We start from the raw sequence: 15,664 nt of genomic DNA, 5'->3' as shown, positions 1-15,664 counted from the left end.
ACTCTTGATTGAATAATAAAAACTACAGTTAAACACTAAAAAACTCTAAGCCATCTCCGTGGAGATGTTGCCTGTACAACGGCAAAGAGAATGACTGGGGTAGGCGGAGCCTAGGAGGGATCATGTGACCAGCTTTGCTGGGCTCTTTGCCATTTCCTGTTGGGGAGGAGAATATCCCACAAGTAAGGATGACGCCGTGGACCGGACACACCTATGTTGGAGAAAGGGTCTTACCTTTGAAAGGAATATTAAGCAATTTTGTTTTGGACGACACATCTGCCGACCAAGATTTTAGCCAAAGCGCCCTGCGCGCCACTATTGCAAAACCTGAATTTTTCGCCGCTAATTTAGCTAATTGAAAAGCGGCATCCAAAATAAAGGAATTAGCCAACTTTAGTGCATGAATTCTGTCCATGACCTCATCATATGGAGTCTCCTTTTGGAGCGAATTTTCTAGTTCATCGAACCAAAAAGACACCGCCGTGGTGACAGGAATAATGCACGAAATTGGTTGAAGAAGGAAACCTTGCTGAACAAAAATCTTCTTAAGCAATCCTTCCAATTTTTTATCCATAGGATCTTTGAAAGCGCAACTGTCCTCTATAGGAATAGTTGTGCGCTTAGCTAACGTTGAAACTGCCCCCTCTACCTTAGGGACCGTTTGCCATGCATCCCTTCTGGGGTCGACAACGGGGAACATTTTCTTAAATATAGGAGGGGGAACAAAAGGTACACCTGGCTTCTCCCACTCCTTAGTCAGTATGTCCGCCACCCTCTTGGGTATCGGAAAAGCATCAGCGTGCACTGGGACCTCTAAGAATTTGTCCATTTTGCACAACTTCTCTGGAATCACCAAAGTATCACAATCATCAAGGGTAGCTAGCACCTCTTTAAGCAGAGCGCAGAGATGTTCTAGCTTAAATTTAAATGCCACAATGTCAGGTTCTGCCTGCTGAGAAATTTTTCCTGAGTCAGAAATTTCTCCCTCAGACAGACCCTCCCTCACTGCCAACTCAGATTGATGTGAGGGCATAACAGATAAATTATCGTCAGCGCCTACTTGCTCATCCTCTGTATTTAAAACTGAGCAATCACGCTTTCTAGGAAATGCTGGCAGTTTGGATAAAAGAGCTGCTAGAGAATTATCCATTACTGCTGTTAATTGCTGCATAGTAACAAGCATTGGCGCGCTAGATGTACTAGGTATCGCCTGCGCGGGCAAAGCTGGTATTGACACAGAAGGAGAGGATGATGAACTATCCCCACTACCTTCATTTAAAGAATCATCTTGGGCAACATTATTAAATGTGACAGAACTGTCCTTACTCTGTTTGGACGCCATGGCATAATTCGCACATACATTTAATGGGGGAACCACCTTGGCCTCCATACACACAGAACATAAGCTATCTGAAGGTACATACATGTTAAACAGACATAGGCAGGCTTTTAATGCAATAAAAACAATTTTAAACAAAACCGTTACTGTCTCTTTAAATAATAAAAAGGGCACACTTTATTTCTGAATGATCGAAAAAACATCAAAGAAATATCCGATCTTTATGAACACTACAGTCCCTGCCACAGACTTTGCTGCGGCTTTTACCTTCCTTAGGGGTTATTCACAACAGTTAGAAGCCTCTATGAGTCCTTTTCTAAGCCACTGGACCTTCTCACGTGAAGCTGCATGCACTGCCTAGAGAAAGTAACTGCGCAACTGAGGCGCGAAAATGAGGCCTCCTCCCTCTGCATTCCAGAGTGAAGGGGCCTTTCTGACAAGATTAGGTGTCTAAACGACTGCCAGGCGCAAATAAACGTCCCCAAAAGTGTTTCAAAGTTTGCAAAACACTCCAAATGACATATAAACATGATAAAAGTCAATCGATTTAGCCCACAATAGTGTCAACCAGCATAGAGCCCAAGTTATAAGCCTTAATTCTGTAACTGAGTCTAAGAAAATGGCTAACCTATCCCATAAGGGAAAACTGACAGTCTTCTAGCATTACTAGGTCTTGTTAGAAAAGTGACTGATCATACCTGAAGCAGATAAGCCTGCAAACTGTTCCCCCCAACTGAAGTTCTCTGGTTTCAACAGTCCTACGTGGGAACAGCAATAGATTTTAGTTACTGGTGCTAAAATCATACTCCTCTTTTAACAGAAATCTTCATCACTTTCTGTTGTAGAGTAAATAGTACAAACCGGCACTATTTTAAAATAACAAACTCTTGATAGAAGAAATAAAACTACAACTAACACCACATATTCTTTACCATCCCCGTGGAGATGCTACTTGTTCAGAGCGGCAAAGAGAATGACTGGGGGGCGGAGCCAGAGGGGGGGCTATATGGACAGCTTTGCTGTGTGCTCTCTTTGCCATTTCCTGTAGGGAATGAGAATATCCCACAAGTAAGGATGAAGCCGTGGACCGGACACACCAATGTAGGAGAAATGTATGATAAATTGATCCTTTATATTTATTTTTGGTAAATAAAATAGCTGGATTTATTCTTTGAAACAACAATCTATCAAAAAAGGTTAAGCTTGAGGAGGGATCAGACATTCTTATATTATCACTCAAATGCTTCCCTTTCTTAACTCGGTCTGTATACAATACTTGCAAAGTACCACTAAAAATGATCATTTTAGAACATTCTCTCTCCCAAACCCTAGTGGGATTGTAATGTATTCTGCTGGCTGTGTTTAAATAGCTTTTTTATTGAAATGTTCAACACAGGTGGGGATACTACATGCAAAATCAGCTATTTCAAATGACAAAATAAAGTTAAAGTAGATAATTGAAACAATTGAATATACTCCAGCAGGTAAAATGAATCATAAGGAACACATTAAAGGAAATAAATTATTTGAGTACATTACCCTTTAATATAATATAACTTAGTGCCTAACAATCATGTTTACATTAATTAATCCTAAAGTCTCACCTGTGTTTCCTTCTGCGTCTGGTTTATCTAGTGGGTACTCAGGCATACATTCCAAGAATAATTCAAAGATGGCAGCTGCATTTTCCTTTCCATACTGTCCCAATATGTGCATTGGGGACTGACCTCTAAGAAAAAGAAAAAAGTCAAACGGAATTTTGCAGAGCTATAAAAAAATAAATGATGATAATAAAAAGTAAAAAATAAACTTGCATGGTTTATAAAGAGCATACAATTTTAAGAGACTTTTTTTAATTTACTTTTCAAATTTACTTTGTTCTTTTTGTATCTTTTGCTGAAAACCAATACCAAGGTAGATTTAGGAGCAGCAATGTACTGCTGGGAGCACGGCTCACCAATGTGTTCAGCTAGATCCCAGTAGTGCACTGCTGCTCTGGCGCTGTCATAAGCTATGCGTTTAACCTCATTGCAGATATTAAACACATAGGGAGTGATTCCAATCCTTCTGATCCTGTATATCAGTGTTTTTTTGTTTGTCTTTACACAAGATGTTTTTTCAAAGGGATAACATTTCTGTGTTGAGAAAACTTGATATCTGATTTGAGCAGAAAGCGGAAATCACCCATAGTAAGCATGCGCAGCAATAGCTTCTGTGATCACAATCCTCCAAACTACAGGTTTGTCGCTTTACTTAGAAAAACATAATTTATGTAAGAACTTACCTGATAAATTAATTTCTTTCATATTAGCAAGAGTCCATGAGCTAGTGACGTATGGGATAATAATTCCTACCAGGAGGGGCAAAGTTTCCCAAACCTCAAAATGCCTATAAATACACCCCTCACCACACCCACAAATCAGTTTAACGAATAGCCAAGAAGTGGGGTGATAAGAAAAAAGTGCGAAAGCATAAAAAATAAGGAATTGGAAAAATTGTGCTTTATACAAAAAAATTATAACCACCACAAAAAGGGTGGGCCTCATGGACTCTTGCTAATATGAAAGAAATGAATTCATCAGGTAAGTTCTTACATAAATTATGTTTTCTTTCATGTAATTAGCAAGAGTCCATGAGCTAGTGACGTATGGGATAATGAATACCGAAGATGTGGATCTTCCACGCAAGAGTCACTAGAGAGGGAGGGATAAAATAAAGACAGCCAATTCTGCTGAAAAATAATCCACACCCAAAACAAAGTTTAAATCTTATAATGAAAAAAACTGAAATTATAAGCAGAAGAATCAAACTGAAACAGCTGCCTGAAGTACTTTTCTACCAAAAACTGCTTCAGAAGAAGAAAACACATCAAAATGGTAGAATTTAGTAAAAGTATGCAAAGAAGACCAAGTTGCTGCTTTGCAAATCTGATCAACCGAAGCTTCATTCTTAAATGCCCAGGAAGTAGAGACTGACCTAGTCGAATGAGCTGTAATCCTTTGAGGCAGAGTTCTACCCGACTCAACATAAGCATGATGAATCAAAGACTTTAACTAAGATGCCAAAGAAATGGCAGAAGCCTTCTGACCTTTCCTAGAACCAGAAAAGATAACAAATAGACTAGAAGTCTTTCGGAAATCTTTAGTAGCTTCAACATAATATTTCAAAGCTCTAACGACATCCAAAGAATGCAACGAGCTTTCCTTAGAGTTCTTAGGATTAGGACACAATGAAGGAACCACAATTTATCTACTAATGTTGTTAGAATTCACAACCTTAGGTAAAAATGTAAATGAAGTTCGCAACACCGCCTTATCCTGATGAAAAATCAGAAAAGGAGACTCACAAGAAAGAGCAGATAATTCAGAAACTCTTCTAGCAGAAGAGATGGCCAAAAGAAACAAAACTTTCCAAGAAAGTAATTTAATATCCAGCGAATGCATAGGTTCAAACGGAGGAGCTTGAAGAGCCCCCAGAACCAAATTCAAACTCCAAGGAGGAGAAATTGACTTAATAACAGGTTTTATACGAACCAAAGCCTGTACAAAACAATGAATATCAGGAAGACTAGCAATCTTTCTGTGAAAAAGAACAGAAAGAGCAGAGATGTGTCCTTCAAGGAACTTGCAGACAAACCTTTATCCAAACGATCCTGAAGAAACTGTAAAATTCTAGGAATTCTAAAAGAATGCCAAGAAAAATTATGAGAAGAACATCAAGAAATGTAAGTCTTCCAGACTCGATAATATATCTTCCTAGATACAGATTTACGAGCCTGTAACATAGTATTAATTACGGAGTCAGAGAAACCTCTATGACTGAGAATCAAGCGTTCAATCTCCATACCTTCAAATTTAAGGATTTGAGATCCTGATGGAAAAAAAGACCTTGCGATAGAAGGTCTGGTCTTAACGGAAGAGTCCACGGTTTGCAAGTAGCCATCCGGATAAGATCCGCATACCAAAACCTGTGAGGCCATGCTGGAGCCACCAGCAGAACAAACGAACGCTCCTTTAGAATCTTGGAAATTACTCTTGGAAGAAGAACTAGAGGCGGAAAGATATAGGCAGGATGATACTTCCAAGGAAGTGACAATGCATCCACTGCTTCCGCCTGAGGATCCCTGGATCTGAACAGATACCTGGGAAGCTTCTTGTTTAGATGAGAAGCCATCAGATCTATTTCCGGAAGTCCCCACATTTGAACAATCTGAAGAAATACCTCTGGGTGAAGAGACCATTCGCCCGGATGTAACGTTTGGCGACTGAGATAATCCGCTTCCCAATTGTCTATACCTGGGATATGAACCGCAGAAATTAGACAGGAGCTGGATTCCGCCCATACAAGTATTCGAGATACTTCTTTCATAGCCAGAGGACTGTGAGTCCCTCCTTGATGATTGACATATGCCACGGTTGTGACAATGTCCGTCTGAAAACAAATGAACGACTCTCTCTTTAGAAGAGGCCACGACTGAAGAGCTCTGAAAATTGCACGGAGTTCCAAAATGTTGATTGGTAATCTCGCCTCCTGAGATTCCCAAACCCCTTGTGCTGTCAGAGACCCCCATACAGCTCCCCAACCTGTCAGACTTGCATCTGTTGAGATCACAGTCCAGGTCGGAAGAACAAAAGAAGCCCCCTGAACTAAACGATGGTGGTCTGTCCACCACGTCAGAGAGTGTCGTACAATCGGTTTTAAAGATATTAATTGAGATATCTTTGTATAATCCCTGCACCACTGGTTCAGCACACAGAGCTGAAGAGGTCGCATGTGAAAACGAGCAAAGGGGATCACGTCTGATGCAGCAGTCATAAGACCTAGAATTCCCATGCATAAGGCTACCGAAGGGAATGATTGAGACTGAAGGTTTCGACAAGCTGAAACCAATTTCAGACGTCTCTTGTCCGTCAGAGACAGAGTCATGGACACTGAATCTATCTGGAAACCAAAAAAGGTTACCCTTGTCTGAGGAATCAACAAACTCTTTGGTAAATTGATCCTCCAACCATGTTCTCGAAGAAACGAAACAAGTCGATTCGTATGAGATTCTGCTAAATGTGAAGACTGAGCAGGTACCAAGATATCGTCCAAATAAGGAAATACCACAATACCCTGTTCTCTGATTACAGATAGAAGGGCACCGAGAACCTTTGTAAAAATCCTTGGAGCTGTTGCTAGGCCAAACGGCAGAGCCACAAACTGGTAATGCTTGTCTAGGAAAGAGAATCTCAGAAACTGATAGTGATCTGGATGAATCGGAATATGCAGATATGCATCTTGTAAATCTATTGTGGACATATAATGCCCTTGCTGAACAAAAGGCAGAATAGTCCTTATAGTTACCATTTTGAATGTTGGTATCCTTACATAACGATTCAATATTTTTAAATCCAGAACTGGTCTGAAGGAATTCTCCTTCTTTGGAACAATGAAGAGATTTGAGTAAAACCCCAGCCCCTGTTCCAGAACTGGAACTGGCATAATTACTCCAGCCAACTCTAGATCTGAAACACATTTCAGAAATGCTTGAGCCTTCACTGGATTTATTGGGACACGGGAAAGAAAAAATCTTCTTGCAGGAGGCCTTATCTTGAAGCCTATTCTGTACCCTTGTGAAACAATGTTCTGAATCCAAAGATTGTGAATCGAATTGATCCAAATTTCTTTGAAAAATCGTAATCTGCCCCCTACCAGCTGGGCTGGAATGAGGGCCGCACCTTCATGTGGACTTGGGAGCTGGCTTTGGCTTTCTAAAAGGCTTGGATTTATTCCAGACTGGAGATGGTTTCCAAACTGATACCGCTCCTGTAGGGGAAGGATCAGGCTTTTGTTCCTTATTGTGAAAGGAACGAAAACGATTAGCAGACCTAAATTTACCTTTAGATTTTTTATCCTGTGGTAAAAAAGTTCCTTTCCCCCCAGTAACAGTTGAAATAATAGAATCCAACTGTGAACCAAACAATTTATTACCCTGGAAAGAAAGGGAAAGCAAAGTTGACTTAGAAGACATATCAGCATTCCAAGTTTTAAGCCATAAAGCTCTTCTAGCTAAAATAGCTAAAGACATATACCTGACATCAACCCATATCAAAGATGGCATCACAAATAAAATTATTAGCATGTTGAAGAAGATTAACAATGCTATGAGTATTATGATCTGTTACTTGTTGTGCTAAGGCTTCCAACCAGAAAGTTGAAGCTGCAGCAACATCTGCCAAAGATATAGCAGGTCTAAGAAGATTACCTGAACATAAGTAAGCTTTTCTTAGAAAGGATTCAATTTTCCTATCTAAAGGATCCTTAAAGGAAGTACTATCTGCCGTAGGAATAGTAGTACGTTTAGCAAGAGTAGAGATAGCCCCATCAACCTTAGGGATTTTGTCCCAAAACTCTAATCTGTCAGATGGCACAGGATATAATTGCTTAAACCGTTTAGAAGGAGTAAATGAATTACCCAAATTATTCCATTCCCTGGAAATTACTTCAGAAATAGCATCAGGGAAGGGAAAAACCTCTGGAATAACTACAGGAGGTTTAAAAACCGTATTCAAACGTTTAGATTTAGTATCAAGAGGACCAGATTCCTCTATTTCTAATGCAATTAAGACTTCTTTAAGCAAAGAACGAATAAATTCAATTTTAAATAAATATGAAGATTTATCAGTATCAACCTCTGAAACAGAATCCTCTGAACCAGAAGAATCATTATCAGAATCAGAATGATGATGTTCATTTAAAAATTCATCTGAAAAATGAGAAGTTTTAAAAGACCTTTTACGTTAACTGGAAGGAGGAATAACAGACATAGCCTTCTTAATAGATTTAGAAACAAAATCTCTTATGTTAACAGGAACACCCTGAATATTAGATGTTGATGGAACAGCAACAGGTAATGGAACATTACTAAAGGAAATATTATCTGCATTAACAAGTTTGTCATGACATTCATTACAAACAACAGCTGGAGGAACAGTTACCACAAGTTTACAACAAATACACTTAACTTTGGAAGATCCAGCATCAGGCAGCAATTTTCCAGAAGTATCTTCTGATTCAGGGTCAATCTGAGACATCTTGCAATATGTAATAGAAAAAACAACATATAAAGCTAAATTGATCAAATTCCTTAAAAGACAGTTTCAGGAATGGGAAAAAATGCCAATGAACAAGCTTCTAGCAACCAGAAGCAAATAAACAATGAGACTTAAATAATGTGGAGACAATAATGACGCCCATATTTTTTAGCGCCAAAAAAGACGCCCACATTATTTGGCGCCTAAATGCTTTAAGCGCCAAAAATGACGCCACATCCGGTGACGCCGACATTTTTGGCGCAAAAACGTCAAAAAAATGACGCAACTTCCGGCGACAAGTATGACGCCCCCGGAAATGACAAAGAAAATTTTTGCGCCAAAAAAGTCCGCGCCAAGAATGACGCAACAAAATGAAGCATTTTCAGCCCCCGCGAGCCTAACAGCCCACAGGAAAAAAAGTCAAATTTTAAGGTTAGAAAAATTGATTATTCAAATGCATTATCCCAAATAATGAAACTGACTGTCTGAAATAAGGAATGTTGAATATCCTGAATCAAGGCAAATAAATGTTTAAACACATATATTTAGAACTTTATATAAAAGTGCCCAACCATAGCTTAGAGTGACACAAAAATAAGACTTACTTACCCCAGGACACTCATCTACATGTAGTAGAAAGCCAAACCAGTACTGAAACGAGAATCAGTAGAGGTAATGGTATATATAAGAGTATATCGTCGATCTGAAAAGGGAGGTAAGAGATGAATCTCTACGACCGATAACAGAGAACCTATGAAATAGACCCCGTAGAAGGAGATCATTGAATTCAAATAGGCAATACTCTCTTCAAATCCCTCTGACATTCACTGCACACTGAGAGGAAAACCGGGCTCCAGCCTGCTGCGAAGCGCATATCAACGAAGAATCTAGCACACACTTACTTCACCACCTCCATGGGAGGCAAAGTTTGTAAAACTGATTTGTGGGTGTGGTGAGGGGTGTATTTATAGGCATTTTGAGGTTTGGGAAACTTTGCCCCTCCTGGTAGGAATGTATATCCCATACGTCACTAGCTCATGGACTCTTGCTAATTACATGAAAGAAACAATCAATTTCAACACACAAACGGTATACCCATCATGCCCACATACAAATGACATTCAGAATGTTTAACACTTCATATATCCAATTGATATTTCAGCGGTCAGCATCCATTATCAGCACTTCCGAATGCTGCTGTGGGACAATGGAGATCACATCTTGTGTGAGTTAACAATGTTGTCTGTGTTTACCTTGGAAAGATTGTGATCACTTTGTTAGAAAAATAAAAAACTTCTGTTCCCATTTTCCACATTGGGAAAAAAGCAAACAAAAAACAAAAGAAAAGATTGGAATTGACACAATAGTTATTTGTAAACAAAAGTTCAATAAATAAGTGCTTTTAAAAATGAACAAATTACTTTTTTTTTTTTTGTAAATGACTTTTTATTGAAGTTGAAATAAAGATTTACAAACAAAATTCACCATTGAAATCATATTACATCGGAGAAAGTATCACATTGTCTATAAGCACATATTGGGAGCAAAACAAAATGCACGTATACAAAGAGAATTACATATCAGATTTTAACATGGTGATAGACAAAAGTTTTAGGTGAAATGAGATAGAACTTCATTTTGTGTTATATTACTGGCAAATGATCTCCATAATATAGAAGTAAACACTCCTAAATATATCTGAATCAAAGTATCAGCCTATGGAGAAATAGCATATGGGTTGGCCACTCTTGGGCCGAAGTATATAGGGGGGAGGGAAAATCAGCGGGCAAGAGCCGCTCAATTAAAGGAGGGGAGATGGAGGGGCGGAGCCATTCAGTCGCTGCGGTGGAGCTAACAATGAAGTTGAGGTTCAATTATAGTGATAAAATATCTAGACATGCTTTCCTTCATAGCTATATAAATTATTGGTGTGTTATAGATATATACGGTTACATAAAGGTTCATAATATAAGCTTTAAACGTACTATAACTAGGGTTGTGCTAGCTAGCTTTACAGAGAGTTGTTCGGACATAATTCCTGCTAAAGCAACAGCTGACTGTCTCGGCCGCTGACAGTCCGCTTGCGCAATATAGGGAGATAGTGCAGGGTAACTATAGTGATATATATATATATATATATATAGAAAAATAGTCTGAACTGATTCTCAGGGACTAAGCAACTCTGTATGAATGACAATAAAAGACATCACACATCAAACCCATTCTCCAAGCATATACATTTTTGACATTTAACTTATAATTAAACAAACAATACCCCTAAAGTGAGATAATAAGAGACTTGTCTGTCAGTAGCGCTAAATTCTGTAGTATAACAGCATACCTTTTGAGTGAATATTAGGGCAGGGCAGATTAAAGAGACACAAATGAGCCCTCCTGCAAGCACAAATAAACACCTATATATGACCATATGTAAGGTGGCAGCACTCTCACAGCCTGCCTATTCTTTTTTTTTTTTAAATATTTTTATTGAGGGAAAAATGTCGGCAAACAAGTCAAACAATTGAGCAATATACAATCACCTGCAAAGAGAAACAATGACAAGGAAACATATATAGTATACATTATAGGCTGCATAAACCAAGGTTAATAATATCAATTGTACTATTGCAAGACAAAGTAGATAGATGCCAATGATAATCGAAACCTTCTCTGTAAAAATATGAGGCCTCTCCAGGGTCTCAAACCATGAAAAGGAAGAATAAACATTTGTAGAAGGCTACCTAAAATAGGAGAGATCTATTACGGATCTCTTAGCATTCACCTCAGATTTTACATTTTCATAATGTTATAACTGGTAACTAATAATACAGTAATACAATTTTAACGGTGTATGAATAGGATGGACTTTAAATTGAGTAGGTTTAAGACTGGGAGAGTTGTTAGATTTAAAACTTTTAACTCAATTTGTAAGGGAAGCTGATCATTTTGATTATGCTAAAGGCAAAAAAAGAGGGATAAAGCCAACGCTGTGGGAAAATGAAAAGCTGCAAGTAAGAAAAAGTAGAGATGGTTGCGGTACTAGTTAGAGAGACCGCTTAGATAGTCCTCCTAAATTAGGAGGCACATTATGGTGGTGGTGGTGGTGGGGGGGGAGGTGGTATGGTGGAGAGAAGGTGGTCGTTATAGCGTACTAAGTTATTGGTATAGTAATTAGATAATAGGTTAAAATTACACCTAGGTCAAGGAAGCCATGGGTTCTGTATTAACAAAATTGGCGAAATGCATGGGACTTATTCGCAATGTAGTGCATAGGGAGGGCATAAGTGGTGATTGTAGAGATGCAGGACCTGCCTGCACTAGAAGCACTATGTTGAGCTACAAAATTAAAACATTGCGTCATAGAGTATCTATATCTATACTAGCAAGTTGTAAGTCTACACTCTATGCCCTGGAATAGGTCATGAGAACGCTCAGTAAGATGCCCACAGACTAAAAATGCTGAGTTGGTAAATATGTGAGTGGCTTGACTTGCTGACTGGGGTAAATATAGGAACAGAGAAGCCAGCATATGTACATGTAAATGTGAACGTGCTGTTTGGTCTGCAAGTAACTACAAAGGAAGTAAAAAGGTTGTGGATAAAGTAATTAGCATATGTGATTTAAATACTAAAGTGCTCATTATGGGTTGGAGAGGAAGTAACATAGTAACATGAGAGGCAGCAAGTGCAGAGCGGGCAGACCATAGAGGTGCAGGGCAATGTAATCGCATGTAAAACCTCTTAAACAGAGTAGTAAGCAAGAAGAAAACAAAAATAGACTGACTACCTAGTAAGGCAGTGGTATTTCTGGAATATGAGAGCCTAGTTCTAGTTTTAATGTTGGGAACACAGCTGGAGCTCTGTCATAAAGCACAGTGTAATCATCGCTCAAGTGTGGTAATTTGCATACTGATGGAAAAATTGGACCAAAATGATGCTGTGGAACTGTAAATGTATAAGATGTAGACGCCTCGCCGCCCCGGCCGCAGGCCGCGGAACGCCACACAGGAAGATTACAAACATAAAACTGTTATGTGAGGAGGTATTTAAAATATATTAAAAACTTGGTAGGTGCAAATAAACAGTAAGGGCCTATATATAAAATGTAATGATCATGAAGGGGAAAAGGCTTGTGAAAGGTATAGGAGACAAATTGTCAATATAACACCCCAACATGATGGTAACTAGCTGCAAGCAACAAAGTGCTCATACCTCATATGCAGGTTATTATAAATGATACAACATATTTAGAGCATCAGGTGTATAAAACTACAAGGATCCTAGAGACACATAAATAACACACATGAACTGTAACAAACAGGATTCTCCAGCATGCGGTACAGGAGCATAGCAAATTCACACTGGCAAATGAATACTAACAAGGTGTAGAACATGCGTATAACATTTTTGGGTCATGAGTAGCCTAAGAGAATCAACAAACACTGTAGTGCATTGGTCATATCTCACAAACATAGACTGCCAAACTGTGAAAAGGTAGGCTCATCAGCAACTATTGCGTGCTATGCCCCAGAGCAGGCTCAACTGTGAAACAGTCCTGAAAAATATAAACTTATCTGTCCCAGAATATTTTACTACTGCGGGGGTCCAGCCGGGAGTGAAAGCACAATAAGCAGTCCCACTAGTTAGTGTGCGAGAGATTGTTCAGTTTCAAAGTGGGTGCCATAAATGCTGCAGACCAAAAGCTGCTAGCATAATCATAGGGAACTCCAGATTATCCGATGCCCCTTCTCAGGTTGTCTGGAGTGTACTGCATTTGTAGTGTGAGGCCCCTCAATGCGCACCAACTTACATTGTCTATCCGATGTGAAAACACCCAGCGTATGTACAGTGCACAGGCTCTGAGTACAACTGGTACGGTACTAAGTGTGTTGTGCTGTTCATACCTCTCCAGCAAGTTCCAAAATGTCGGCAGGGATTTGGATGTCTGGTGCAGTCCCTGCGTCTGTATCCAGCCGCAGCTGCTCTTTTGTGCGTTTGTCAGTGACGGTTCTCTGGAGGCATCAAGGGGCGCAGCTGCTAGGAAATCGCCCGGATCAACAGCGGACAGCAATTTACCGCTGGCATCCAGCCAAGTGAGCCTCCTGGCCCCCACGACCATGCCTTGTAAGCAAATAGGTGTCGGTTTTAGAAAAGAAGATGGCGGTTGCCCCTGTTCTAATGTGCTCTTTGTACATTCAGATTCTCTCACATGAGCCGTCAAGGTGGGAAGATAGTTAGCACATCTAGCGTAAGGCTTGCAAAATTCTGCCGATGTGTTACCAAGAGCTCATGCATCTGGCTCAGAATGGAGGCTGCAGCGTCATTGCCCATCCTAGGCCTGAGAGGGTTAGAGAGTTCAAAGTTTCAAGAGATAGAACGAAAAGTACCGTGCTGCTTCCTAGTAGTAGTAATGGGTAGAGCTTCCACGTAGGTAGAGTGAGAAGTGGGGAAAATAGGCAGTGGATCCCCTAAAAATAGTAAATATATCAGGAGCTCAATAGATGTACGTCTTGTCTTAGTGAAGGTTGGCTCCCCCCCCCCCCCCCACAGCCTGCCTATTCTAATACGTAAAGAGGCAAATATCTAAATCTTTCTCAAACTTTTCCTCTAACCAATACCAATTACGGGCAAGTCAGCGTGAGGGAGAGCAAGTTACATGTTCTGGGCTTGAAAGGGATCTATCATAGGTGTTGTGCCTGTAGTGTCCTGTAATAAAAGGCTGACCAACCACACTCCGCTGCAAAGAGGTATCTTTAAAGGTCTCCATGATCTGCCATCACTAGAGCTCCCCTTCTGTAGGTGAGAGGGTTCCTCTGGGGCAAAATTCGGGAAGATCAAAGGCCCCTCTGCGAGCGCTATGTTCCGCGAGATCAGCCGCATCCGCTGTCTTCATATGCCTGATCTCAGCCCTGAAGCAAGCATCTGGTCTCTCCACTATGGCTGCGTGCAGCAGAGACGAAATGTCCCCTAATGAGGTGGGTTGGTGAGAGACCGTTAGTGAGCGGTCAAAGTCACTGATAGCACCAGGCTGTTGTATTGGAGATGAGGAGGAGGCGGCTGGGATATGATCTATATACTGCAAATCCCTTAAGCTGGGACCAAACTCCTTTCCCATATGGCGCTGCTGAGAATTAAGTTCTCTACGTAGTGAGAGGAAGTGAAAGTCCATTTTAGCCTCAAGTTGTCGCAATGATTGTAGTATCGCCGCCATGTTAGATAGGGATCCAAGCTATATTGAGTCAGTAAATCTCCTTATCGCCGCTCCCAAGGATTCGTTATCCCCAGTTATGTTACTGTTTCTGGCAGTAGAGATGCTTTTTGACCAGGCTACTATTATATATAGGGTGCGGTGGTGCTAGATTCTACAATCAATAAATAACATGTAGAGCCGCGTGGTTGTCTCCCTGTAGAAAAGTGGACTTTAAGTCTCCATCTGTCTCCCAGCTCAGTAAATACTGCTCTTCTCACCAGTGTATAAGCCTTGAATCCCTTGTTGTTAATTTATAGGAATAAGAACTGTCATATGGTATATAAGGCCAGGAGCTTCAGAGAAACACGTCCTGCTCCCTTGATGGCTAGCTCCGCCCCCCCAACAAATTACTTTTTAAAGAAAGTGCTGTATACCAGACACTAAAAGGGAGAGTCAATACAAAATTAAACCTTCATGATTCAGATAGAGCAGCAATTTGAAACAACTCTCCAATTTACTTCAATTAACAAACTGTGCACAGGATTTTTATAATTTACACATTTTGAATCACCAGCTCCTATTTAGCATGTGCAAGAATTCACAGAATATACGTATATGCATTTGTGATTGGCTGATGGCTGTCACATGATACAAGGGGAGTGGAAAAAGACAACTTTGCCAGAAAATAATCTACTACTCATTTGAAGTTTAGACTAAGTGCCATTGCATTGTCTTTTTGTCATCCATTTGTCGATTTTCCAAATTTACTGTATTTATTGGTCCTTTAAACACCTTTCCAATTCCCTTTTATCATCACATTTGCTTTGTTCTTTTTGAATTCTTAGTTGAAAGCTAAACCTAGGTAGACTTATATGCTAGTATCTAAGCTCTTGAAAGCCGCCTCATCTCAATGCGTTTGAAAAGTTTTTCACAGCTAGAGTGTGTTAGTTCATGTGTGCCATATAGATAACAGTGCAATAATAAAGTGCTCTAAAACATTATTCATTTACTTTTTAAAGGAGATGCTATACCTCAGACACTTAAAGGGAGAATCAATTAA

The 15,664-nt window shown here is 39.9% G+C and overlaps 1 protein-coding gene across 1 annotated transcript in view; it reads right to left on the bottom strand.

Annotated features, from left to right (window-relative positions):
• The window catches only part of ANKFY1 (ankyrin repeat and FYVE domain containing 1), a 423,330-nt gene that overhangs the window by 116,318 nt on the left and 291,348 nt on the right, over window positions 1-15,664 (bottom strand). Inside the window, exon 22 of the mRNA XM_053707500.1 lies at window positions 2,944-3,068. Within this exon, the coding sequence (XP_053563475.1) occupies window positions 2,944-3,068 (125 nt within the window). The remainder of the gene's footprint in view (window positions 1-2,943; window positions 3,069-15,664) is intronic.

The sequence above is a fragment of the Bombina bombina genome, chromosome 3, assembly GCF_027579735.1.
Source record: "Bombina bombina isolate aBomBom1 chromosome 3, aBomBom1.pri, whole genome shotgun sequence".
Classification (NCBI taxonomy): domain Eukaryota; kingdom Metazoa; phylum Chordata; class Amphibia; order Anura; family Bombinatoridae; genus Bombina; species Bombina bombina.
Note: the sequence above shows the minus strand (reverse complement) of the source record. Positions and strands in the feature narration are given on the sequence as shown.